Source organism: Aricia agestis, chromosome Z, assembly GCF_905147365.1.
Source record: "Aricia agestis chromosome Z, ilAriAges1.1, whole genome shotgun sequence".
NCBI lineage: Eukaryota > Metazoa > Arthropoda > Insecta > Lepidoptera > Lycaenidae > Aricia > Aricia agestis.
In genome coordinates, this window is record NC_056428.1 from 27590974 (window position 1) to 27603807 (window position 12834).

The 12834-nt window shown below is 35.3% G+C and overlaps 1 protein-coding gene across 5 annotated transcripts in view; it reads left to right on the top strand.

Annotated features, from left to right (window-relative positions):
* Positions 1-12834, top strand: part of LOC121738369 (protein nervous wreck) — a 45818-nt gene that overhangs the window by 11171 nt on the left and 21813 nt on the right. For all 5 annotated transcript variants that reach the window (XM_042130363.1, XM_042130364.1, XM_042130365.1 and 2 more), the window contains 2 exons: positions 3873-3958; positions 9200-9344. In XM_042130363.1, coding sequence (XP_041986297.1) covers positions 3873-3958; positions 9200-9344 — 231 coding nt within the window. The remainder of the gene's footprint in view (positions 1-3872; positions 3959-9199; positions 9345-12834) is intronic.

The following is a 12834-nucleotide window of genomic DNA, read 5'->3' on the forward strand; positions in this document are numbered from 1 at the left end:
AAATTACCCCGAGTGGACCGAGTAGGCACTGCCTGTGACATCTTATAAGTGAGATAAAAATATCTTAGAGCTAAGTTCTTGCGAGTAAACAGCGAATGTGCTGAGAAATTTGTATTTTCTTTCTACAGTTTGATATTTATAACACAACTCCCGGGTCGAGTATAGTATGTAATTAAAGTAGGTGTGTATTGTGTATATTATGTGTTCCTTATACACGAGTTTACTGTGGTAGCACCACCGCTGAGAGAGCAAATTTTATTTGCGTGACTACTGATTTGTTTGGGCAAGCGCCCTAGCGTCATGAATTTGCCCATACAAAAATTTAAGAAAAAGTAACTTTTTCAGATCGGCTACTATGACAATAAATACTTCAGGGGACCCCATACACTAGTAATGGGAATTAATGCTATTTTCTTTTAATTTCATTAACATGCTAATTTTGATGTCACAGCATGCTAAGTATTATTGCTTTGCTATTTGCTAAAAACGCGACATCGTGAATTATATACTTATCGGTTTCGAGTGAAAAATTGCAATTCATTAACAGCACCGCGATGCGAAACAGCGCGGACGTGATTTTTATGATGATCGCAGACTATTGCTACGCACGACAATATTAGCAATCGTAGTTTTTAGCAAGTACGATTAATTAATTTAATTATTATTTGCACTAATGGGCATTTAACAATTCATTATTATTGCTAATGCTATTTTTTGCAACACCGCCTGCATACACTGCATTGTAGGTACACACCACCTGGCACCTGCATTGTTTTGTTCCAACGTACACCCTGTAATCTGTAGGGGAAGGGGGGGGCATGACGGGGTATCTAAGGAAAATACCAAAAATACGGTATAATCATTACATTTATTATGCTTATTTATTTATGGCACAATGTCTTATTTATCTGACTACAATTTGGCATAGTATTTGGGAGATGAACATATAGCATTTTTTTTAAATAAATGATTCTATAGGAGCTTTCGAAAAACCATCTTGCCCCTTACCATGGAGTAAGATGGGGTAATGAAAATGGAGCAAGATGGGGTAGGCTAATCAAATCACAATAAATACAAATATGAATTTCTTGGGTGTTTTCATCATCCATACCAGCACAACCATTGTGAGCCCAACGTCCACAAAGCTGACAGCCTACCAAACCTTCGGATGATTTCAGAAAACCCAATACCCCGTCTTACCCCAAAGGCTGACTTAGAAAAAATAATTTCTCAAAAAAAAAAAGAAATACTGAACGTTTGTCCAACTATACCACAACAAAGTACCTAAATAACACTGAGAACCATATACGAGAAAAGACATAAATTGGGTAGTCATAATTACCTGATAGTAAGGACGTTTTTAAGACCGTGTCCCCATCAGACACGGCGCGGCGCCGGCACCGTTTTACGGCATGACGCCGCCACGGTGATACAGTACGGCGCCGCACCGTGTCACGGTGCCGCGTACGGTGCGTCCCTATTCAGTCGATATTTGCGCTCGAACGAGAGGAGTGCTTGTCTGGATAATGGATATGGATCGCGAAAAATTATTCTCTTGTTGTTACTAAGACGAAGATTGAAAAAGAATCATTAAATATTTTTTGAAGTCGGTTAAAAAGAAACCGAGGAAATTTTATCTATTACATGACATGACATTTGATATGTATTTTCATATTATGCCTCGTTTAAGTTTGGACACAAATTTTGTTCGGAAGTTTCACCAGAATAGGGGCGCGGTGCACCGTACACGGCAACGTGTCACGGTGCGGCGCCGTACCGTATCACGGTGGCGGCGTCGTGCCGTAACACGGTGGCGGCGCCGTGCCGTAACACGGTGGCGGCGCCGTGCCGTGTCTGATGGGGACGCAGCCTAACTGCGTGAAATTAGATCGACGAGACACTCAACGTGATTTTCGTTTGTAAACAAAAAACGCGTGAACTCCTGTCGCGCTGATGGTTGATCGAGTATGGCTTCCTATTGGCCTATTGCTTTCTGTTCGCAAGAGTCTAGTTTCTTGTATCTTGCGTGATCCCGTCTTACCCCCCCTTCCTTATATTTTTGGGTTCCGGACCCAAAGGGTAAAAACGGGACTCTATTACTGAGACTTCGATGTCTGTCCGTCTGTCTCCAGGCTGTAACGCAAGAACAGTAATAGCTGAGAGTTGAAATTTACACAAATTATGTAGGTATGTATTTCTGTAACCGCTATAACAACAAATATATACTATACTAAAAACAATATATTGAATATACTAAAAACAAAATAAATTCAATCTTTAAGGGTTCCCATTCAACAAACGTAATTTTTTAACATGTTTTTAACCTGAAATGTTCACAAAATACTTAGTTTTATTTATACTTTAATAATTCATAAGAAAAAAATTAAAAACTAAGGGTTGAAAATTACCGTAAAAAACACTTTTTTTCCTTTTTTTGCTCTGTAGTGGAACGGAACCCTTCGTGCGCGAGTTCAACTTGTACTTGGCCGATTTTTATTCTTTAATACTTTATAAAATAAGTTTCTCTTTAATTCTTTTATTACTAAGTGTTAAGCAATAAAGAGGGAATGAAAACACAAGTGGTAAAATTCACATGACAATTACTCATAATACAATAGCATAAAGCATTCTTTCGATTAGTTCGGTCTGCAATTTAAATAATTCTAAATACAAATTATTACTTATATTATAATATTATGGTATGGAAATCAAAAATTATTATAATATACCTCTGTATACACAACGAATCATCACTTTTCAGCAATTAAAAGAACAAAATATCTCAATTAATCGATCATACAATGCCAGTTTGGACAAAAAGTTTTATACTTATAAAAATTCAAAAGGTTTTCTAATAAATTTTACTTAAGTATCTAGGTGCCATTTTGTTGGATAACTTTGAAAAATGTTGGGGCTACTGATAAAAAACTGCGACAAGTGGTTTTGAAAGTCCTCTCGTGATGTTAACCTGACACTAGCCGTAGCCTGAGGAATTCTGCAGCGACCGAAACATGTGAAAATCTGAAGGTGCAAGGTCAGGACTATACGGCGGACGCACACCTCCCAGCCAAACTATATTTTGCTGAGTAGCTAAAACCACACAACCTTCTGAAAAATTATGTGAAAATACTTTTTCCCCAACCTATTATTTCTCTACCTTTGCAGCTAGGCCCAATTTTTAAACCTTGGTTTATACTATTATCTAGGTAATATCTCTCATTCATAAAGGAGAAATAATGATATTTTAAGATGACTAATATCAGGGGGTTGTCACTCCGCCGTTCCGCCGCCGAGCTACAAGTACATACGAGACTCCCCGACGCGTCGTCGGGGCGGTTGCCGCGAACTGACTCGTGGCGCACGCGCGCGCCTCACGCATTGTCATCAAGAAGTTTACACCCTAAACTTCTTGATTGTCATATTTTAATTGGCAAAATTTATTTAAAAAAAATAAGTACTGCATTGCAGCTGATTGTTGGGACAATGAAAAGAAAAGGCAAATTTGTATATCTACCTGTCATGATACCTAAATCTAGTATGACAATAATAATATTATTAAATATACACACAAATGTTTTATACTTAATTATAATAAATATGCTTATTTTTGATTTAGATAACCTTAAATATATTATTAAATAAATATTTTCAGAATTTTAAAACACTATTTTTAACAATTAGAATAAAACACAGTTTACGTTTACATTCGCAGAACCAAAATGCAGTTCTTAGAGACTGCGAACTTATGAAGTAAAATTTTGTCAATGTACTGAATTTCGACAAGCACGTAGTAAAACCGGTGTTTTTTTCCGGAGAATGTACTAAAGTAGTAGATTCGCCAATGAATGTATTAAAAATGTACTTCCTTCTAGGCGCTACTGAAAATCTCGTCTGCATACCTGAACAAGAAGATACCGACGATTCCAGACATCAAGGTGGATGGAGCCGAGGAAAAATGGTTAGTATTCTATGTGTGATAAATGATAATAGTTTAAATGTGACTTGAATAGAATATGCAAGCAGCCGTGCGAACTGGATAACGTTTTTCCTCTCTTTGTTCTTGCATCTTTAGCCGCATGCACCATCGAAAATTCATATTGGCAGTTGACGGACCTACGTCATTTGGTTGAATTACCTCGACCTAATCAACTTCTCTAATAGTAGTTGGTACTATCGGAGAATATATGTATTATATGTTATAATAATAGCAGCACGGAGAATATATACCAATCATCATTGGGTCAACATAACTCGACCAAATAACGTAGGTCCGTTATCGCCCTGTGAAACATTTTTTTGATGATATATTTTTATTTTATATTTTTTTGTGTGTTTTGTGAAACGGTAAGAGTAAAAACTTGATGATTACGTTCTATCTGATAAAAGTAAATAAACGTGCTATAAAATTATTAAAAAATACTTACACATCATTAAATGTCGATTATATTATCACAGATCGATATATTTCAATTATTACATGAAAATGTGTGTTAAAGTAACCTTTTATCTGGGACTTATTATTAAATAAAGCTTTTAAAGGGCGGTTGGAGAGAAAATAGCGAGTAACCAACATATTGCTACGTAATTGTATTATAATACACGGGAACGCAGTATTCCCGCGGTATACCGCGGGAACACTGCGTTAAAAACCTTTTAAAATCTATTTTCAGTTTGTTGTGTTTCCATATTATGTACTATCAGAAAAGTTGATTCCCATGCAGGTGGCGGATCTAAGTTGTTAAAACCCATCCGACCGATCACAGCTAACATTGAATTGACATAAGCCGACCACATGACGTAGGTCCGTTACCTACCTAGGAATCAGTTTCCTCGATGGTACGAAGAAGCGTAAAGTATTGGAGATAGGAGGATACAAGGTAGTGAAAATATAGTTTATTGATGGAAAGCGATAATAATAACTTAAAGTACTTTACTCTATTATAACACCCCTCTTTTTGGTAGGGGGTTAAAAATTTAGAGCGCGTTGGTTGTCAGACTACCTACATGAATTTTCTACAAGCTGACTAGTCACTACAAGAGACGCTGTTAGTTGACGTTTTAGTAAAATATTGTAGAAACTTGTGCAGCGATTTTGAAGTAAATTCGAAGTGACTGCAAACGAGGCTTTAAAACGTTAACGATAAAACTACGTAACTGACTTATTTATTGAAGGGAAAATATATGATGGCGTATTTTATTCCTCCTTTATTATATTCAACTTTGTTAATTTGATATTACATGCAAACTACTCATACATACACAATTATACACATAGATCCATACTAATATTATTTATAAATGTAAAAGTGTGTCTATCTGTCTGTTACCTCTGTACGCTGAAATTGCTGAATCGATTTTTTATGATATTTGGTATGGAAATATTTTCAGTTCCGGGAAAAGACTTTTATGCCGGAAAAAAGTACGGTTCTCCCGTGATAAACGAATTCCTGCGCAACGGAGCGGGCATCAACAGCTAGTGTTTAATATTATATTAACAACATTTGATACTAAATGTTGTTCACACAACTTATTTACTTGAATGTCAGAAACAAAGGCTAAATTTTCGTCTTTTATTCTCGTACTGCTTCCAAATGAGCTTAAATCTGCGCTGGAAATGCTTTTATTCTCGAGTTTTGGGCATCTGTATTCTGTTATATATGTGTATGAATCTGACACGAATTGGATTATGCTCGTGTCTAGGGAATACGGGTACTTAGTCAAATTGGATTCGATAGTTTCGGCAGCAGAGTTAGATATCAAAAATGTGTGGAATTTAGTATAACGCATCGTTATGAGATATTATGGGCATCTGACATACAAAACCTCAAACTCTCAAATAATTTAATTTGACTAAGTACCTTGCTTACTAGCGTTTTTATTTGTAGGCAAGCTACTTTAAAGTATCGACTGTGAAATTTCGGTAAATTAACATTTTGCTAAGCGAAAACATTAAATGTATGAAATTAAAATATATTTTTAAGAATTTATTAGTAAGTGCAACCATAACATGACGTACTGGTATTTCGCTTTCAACGAACTTCTAGCAAAACTGTTTATGCGTCTTGTTCGTATGGTATTCAAGGTTTTGCGTTAGCCTATAATAATATAACCTTTGAAATAGTGTTTGAAAATACCGAATTGAGAGCAGAAGTAAGACGATTTTTCACAATTTTTTGTTGATAGTTGTATAGGTTGGTATTTCCTCTTACCTTTTATTTATTATTTTTTAAAATTCTACATTATAATAATTTTGCATTAAAAATTAAAATTAATATCTCAAAGAATATTAAAGATACTTAAATCTATTTAAAAAGTGGTTACAGTCATTTGGCTGTTTTATGTTCTTAATAAAATATTTCAAAGACTTCGAACGGAGCCATATTATGTTATGGCAAATCCATACTTAAACATATTAAGGTACTACAAAAATACTTTATTTTTGTAGTACCTTTATAACATTATACTAGTATCAGAGACACATGTCCCTTATATAGAGTTTACTGTGAAAGTAGCAGCGCTGAAGCGTCATAAATCGTCCCATACAAAAGTAAAAAAAAGTTACTCACAAGCCTACTTACAAGCCAAGCTGTCTACACACCCTAACGTATTATTAGTTTTGTTACACCCAGTAGATACGAAAGTATGTTTGTATGTCTGACTGTTACCTCTTCACGCCCAAATTGCTAAACCGATTTTGCTGAAACTTGGTATGGATATATTTTAAGTTCCGGGAAATGACATAGGACACTTTGATATAATCTGAAAATGTACTATTCCCGCGCCGCGCGATAAACGAATTCTGGTGCAACGTACTTGCGTTCATCATCTAGTCCTCCATAAATCCCTCAAACGTCCGTCCTAACTCCTACCGTGGTTGTAGATGGATATAGCCTATAAACTACATCCAAATTCTAAAGTGGCGTTCGGTTTTTAAATTGGCGGATGTACTCTGTACAGAGCCGTGGCTTTAATTAACCTAGTTTTATATCCTACGTGTAAAAAAGCTTTTCACAACGACCTGAACATTATCTTTAAACTAAATAATTAACTGTACGTTTAAAATCATAATATCGTACCTATTAATTACCTGGTAAAAAATCTAATATTATTTACAGTTCTCCGAAAATCGTTAAATACGTTTAAAAATGTTCATAAAAAGTATTGGAATTTTTCTTTAAGAAATGATTTCCCTTATAATACTTATTTATCACATAACGGCGGCTTTAACTTTCAATTGTTTCGGTTTTAGCTAATAATATAGAAAAAAGCTTGCGAAATGCGTTATATTACAACTTAACATTTTAATAAGCAGCTAATTACTTCATTAGTTAAAGTGGCGAAATTCTATTTTCACTTCGTTTTTCGGTGAGATTTAGCACTTTGTAAGTGCTCAGTCTTTTCAAGGTGATGCCTCTTAAAACTGCTCCGCTGGGCCTATATTATGCAAATACCGTCTATTCGCGTTAAGAAGACAATGGAATGTTTAAGTAAAATCGATCTAACGCTAATACTTGTTTACAAGAAGATATTTAAAATCAAATCAAAATCAAAATATTTTTTATTCAGAGTAACATTTTTACAAAAACATTTCCGAACGTCGATACTAAGGTGTCTACCACCGGTTCGGGAACTAACCCGGCGAGAAGAACCGGCGTAAGAAACTCGCACGGGGCCATCTTTTACTAAAAAGATGGAAAATTACAATTTAAATATATATAGCGCACCAAGGCTTTAAATGAATATGTCAATGGGCGCTGCTGGTAAAGGAGAACTGTCAATTGACGTTTTTGTATGAAAACAGCGTTAGTTCCTTTAAATATCACTGCAATGATTTCACGCTAGAGGCAGCACGGAGCACCAGCATAGACAGTAAACAAAGATTTTTGTTTTTTAAACGACTTCCAAAAAACGAGGAGGTTATAATATATTCGGCTGTGGATATATATTTTTTTTGTATGTTCGACCACTACTCCGCCGTTTGTAAACAGATTTTCAAAATTTTTGTTTTGTTATATTAGGTTTCACTCCAATTTGGTCCCACTTTCACAAAAATGGTGATCTGATGATGGGATCCATGAGTAATCGAGGGAACTCCTCAAAATTTATATGGAAACATATGGTGGTTTTGGTTTTATGAGAAGCATCCTAAGCATATGCTACCAAAACGCAAGATTTTGCACCAAGGTATACTATGGTTCCGAAGATACTAAGAGAACTCCGGATTCCTTATAGATACAAGTTTGGGGGTTTAGGCGTTGTTTTAAGAACTGAAAGCATATTCCTATTAGATAGGAAAAAAAATTTAATACTTTTTAGTTCATATTATAAGGATGTTATTATTGTTTTTACCTTGGAAGTCAGTTTTAATTTTTTGCTAAAAATAATAATTTCACTCTTTTTAGTTACCTACTAACCATCGCGTAAGAAAATACTTCAACCTCTTAATATTATCTTAATCTTGGTAAATGTTTACAAACCTACCCCAATTTATTTGACAAACTACTACAAAGAAAGTCGACGGAGCCCCGCTACGCGGGGCTCCTATATCTGGGTGTTGTGGTCTAAGTTCCAACCTAACCTAACCTACTTTTGGACTTTCTAGATTGTGTTTGTTTTTATTTATTCGACGTTCGACAACGTTTCCGTCAATATTCTGATATCAAGTGTGGCAACATGTCGGATTTTGGTCGTACCTATTATTTACTGTATGTGCTAGTAGCGCCCTCTGCTCCGACCTTAGTGTAATATACCCTATTTACAAAAATCCAATTACATTTACGTCATACTGTCTTCATATTCTTCATTCACTGTCATAAGTTGTTGCAATGAGTAGTATACCAAAGTTATTTTGCTGTTATTGATTAGTGGTATGCTACAAAGTGTTATAAACGAATTATATTATGCAAAGAAATAAAAAACAAAATAAAAAAATAAAATGAACACCTTGCGTTTGTTTGACATGTGTGGAACAAATGCTGGCAACTAAAAGATATTCTAAATTCCATATTAGCCGGCCCCTAGACGATCAATAATTAAGTAGGTATTAATCACGCTAATTAGGTTGAAGGCGCGCGATGTTCAATATCAATCCTAGGCGGTCGTGTCAATACGTGATATTGCGCAATAAAATTGCTCGTCTAGGGACCCCCCGGACCCGCAGAGCCACTAAGAAAACATTCTAAAAAACGTTTTCGTCCAGGAACATGTGGAACGTGTGGCGCACCGTGCTAGAGGAGAATGAGAAGTTGGCGCGGGCCAGGCTGGCCGCGGTCGAGGTGTTCCAGCAGCAGATCGCTGATGAGGCCAAGTTCCTGAGGCAGCACAAGCTCAACGTCGCCAAGAAGGTAAGAGAGTCGGGAGAGTAAGAGAGAATATGGGACGTACTTGATGGGATATCTGTCATCTTCTCGACAAGAGTTATTATGTTCTTTCAAAGTCAGATTTATGGAATAAGAAAAACCGAATTATTATGTAGTGGAAATGTCACATTTACCCTTTTACAAATGAAAATATTTAAAGACATGAGTGGAAGAAGCAGGTAAGTAACAGTTTAAAAATGTTTTTTGCGTAAATGTAGGCTTTAGGGCCGGGAAATGATTTGAAATCAAAGAAATGTAGATACAATATCCAGAAGATGGAGTGGGTAAGTTAGGTTTGTTTAAATTATAATGTAAAAACCGGCCAAGTGCGAGTCGGACCACGCGCAATATAGGGATCCGTTAAAGTCGATGAATATACATTTATAGCGTGTTTTATACTACTAACAACATCATCTCAGATACGTTCAAACGAATTTGAACGAAAAGTTCCTTTATACTTAGCTGAATACATTTTTTTTAATTGATCGACTCAATAATTTATGAAGTATTCACCGTGATAATTTTCCTTTTAAATTCAACATATTTCCTACTCTCTGATTTTTTTCATATTTCCAGAAGCAACCGCACCCACACGGTGGGGTGGATGCGAAAACAAAAACCATCCCCGATTCATGTGTAGGGGAGGTACCATAATTTTTTTTTAAAGATTTATGTTCTATTTTTTTGGCATCATTAATATGTACATTCATGCCGATTTACAGCTTTGTAGGTTCTATAGAACTATACTATACTAGACAGAGAGTGGAAGAACCAGATTATAAAATTATCTGTTTCTTCCACTCTCTTTATTTATCTTTATTTATGCAGCGTTTAGGGACCTATCAGACAGAGAGCGGTCACGCGTTCGAGCGCGGTCAGTCACACAGAAGGAATTCTGACGCAGTCAGAACGCCTCCTGTGTGACTATGTCTATGTCACTTAATACAATACAAAGAAACTGACCGCTTGAACGCTTGACCGTGTGACCGCTCGACTCTCTGATAGCTGTCCCTTAACTATTCAAGGTTCGCTGTCTTTGTCTCATGTGTCGTATCTATAGTCTGTCAAAAAAGTGAAGAAATTAAAAGTGGCAATATCCCTTTTTCTTAGATTGATTTGAAAGGGATGACACTACGATGTTGCCACTTTTTAATTTCTTCACTTTTTTGACAGACTATAATACGCCAGACAAAGTCGAGTACACCTTATACAGTTATTCGCTGTGTAAATATTGTTATGAGAACAGGAAGTATGTATTAACGTTTATCCTTTCACACTTTTCACAGGATCTATGTTAAGAATCCCCGTAAATATTGCCATGAAAATTGTTTTTCTTTTTCCCCATTAAATTGAAGTTTCTTTTAAAAAAATATTAGGCACTGGCCAGCTTTCGGCAATAAGTTGGATGAGCAAAAAAACATCAATGACGTCGCCTTCGATAATTTTGTCGACTTAACACAAACTTTTTAAGACAAAGAAAACTTTTGAAAGTATTACGTACTTTATTATTTTGTTTTCATCATTTTTGTGGGTTTTCTTTTTTGGAAGACTTAAATTTTTTCTTTAATATTAGGTACTTAATACGTAGTAAAGCATAAAATTATAACTTATATAAAATTACAAAGTCATAAAAAATTGTGTCTGTTTCATTTCCTAATAAAAAATACGCTTTTATTTTATTTTGTTTTTCGATTTTTAAAATTAATTCTCTAAAGTGACCACTGTCCCTGTAAATTATAGTATAGTTCCAGATGGAAATATGCCTATAAAATAATTCTGTTTAATACTATAGAACCGAAAATACCGTATGTATTTTCCCACTACAATTACGCAAATGAAATTATTACATGGGTAATCCATTAATTTTCTTGTGATTGGTACAAAGCTCGCATCTCCATTTCCGTGACGGTAAAGTGTAATGTAACGTAGGTATATTGATGTTTCTGCCAATATTTATTTAAAACAGATATACCTCTATATTAAAAATACCGGTAAACTTGAACCAAACTACGTAATTTGAAACTTTAAAAAATTCTAGACTCGAAACACTACACTTAAATACGGACCAGTCATTCGACTAACAACTGTGCTCTACAATCGTTAATTTCGCACGAAAAACGAAAATTGTCTAGCAAAATGCAGGAAGGGAACTAAACAGACTTTAAAACGTATATTTTGTCCGTTAAACTGATTTGCAAATTGCAACATTCAGTTTTTTTTGCATTTGGGGTCTTTCTGAAATCAGTGATCAGTCCTTTTATGCAGCTGATTTTAAGAACTGTTGTTGCAAATTGCAATATTCAGTTTTTTGCATTTGGGGTCTTTCTGAAATCAGTCCTTAGCAGCTTTGAGGACCTCTGTGGCTCAGTGACTGGTGAGCTATGTAAAAATGTTTGAAAAATCACGTTTATGGGAGCCCCTTAAATATTTAATTTATTTTGTTTTTAATATTTTTTTGTTATAGCGGCAACAGAAATACATAATCTGTGAAAAATTCAACTTTCTAGCTATTACCGTTCTTGAGTTACAGCCTGTAGACAGACGGATAGACATCGAAGTCTCAGTAATAGGGTCCCGTTTTTACCCTTTGGGTACGGAAGCCTAAAAACGGAAGAATGTTAATGTTAATGTCCATCTAATACATAGTTAGCAGTGGCATTACAAAAGTTACAAATTAATTTCGAGCTCTATTCGCTGTTTGTCTTTTCCTGTTCCTACTGTCCGGCAAAGTTGTTTAACTGGAACCGGCTTTCAAATAACATGTCGCATGCACTCTCGGAACTTCGACATAATATTTTAATGAACAAACTATTTTAAAACATTTTCAGCTCATTGTACACTTTTAAGATAGTTCATATAGATTGTGTGAGAGCTGCTGACGAGTTGAGAGGCGCCATACCTTTATTTCTATTTGAATTATTCAATTTATCAATTTCCCTTATCCAAAAATTAAAACACAATTAAATATGAAATTTAATATAGTTAGTAGTTACTGTAACTTCTTGGTGGAAATTCGTGTTTTACAACAAGAATAATAATTAATAATAATAATTATTATTATTGTTTTATCAGTTAAATACACTTTTTTGCACTTATTCCACTTTATCAGGGCGAGCGAAGCGATCGCTTTTATAATTCCGGATGTCACGTTATCGTGGACGCCGACTTCCACAATAAAACTTTGGGTACGTTAAATGCCCTTTTGATTTTACGCACCGCGGACGTTTTGTGCTGTTCAGAAGAGTGTAGACGTCGTGATGTCATCTAACGTGCACGTTAAAAAGTTATCGTCGACGGAAATTTAAAAGCGTCTACATAATATATTTCCATAAATTTTACTTCCCTCTGTTATCACTTATCGCTTTACCGCGGACGTCCACGATATTACTGCCACGTCCAAAATTATAACTAAGCGCATGTTTGTGCTTTAAATAGAGCGCGATCCGAATTTCTGATCAGAAAAATGTCATCGGAC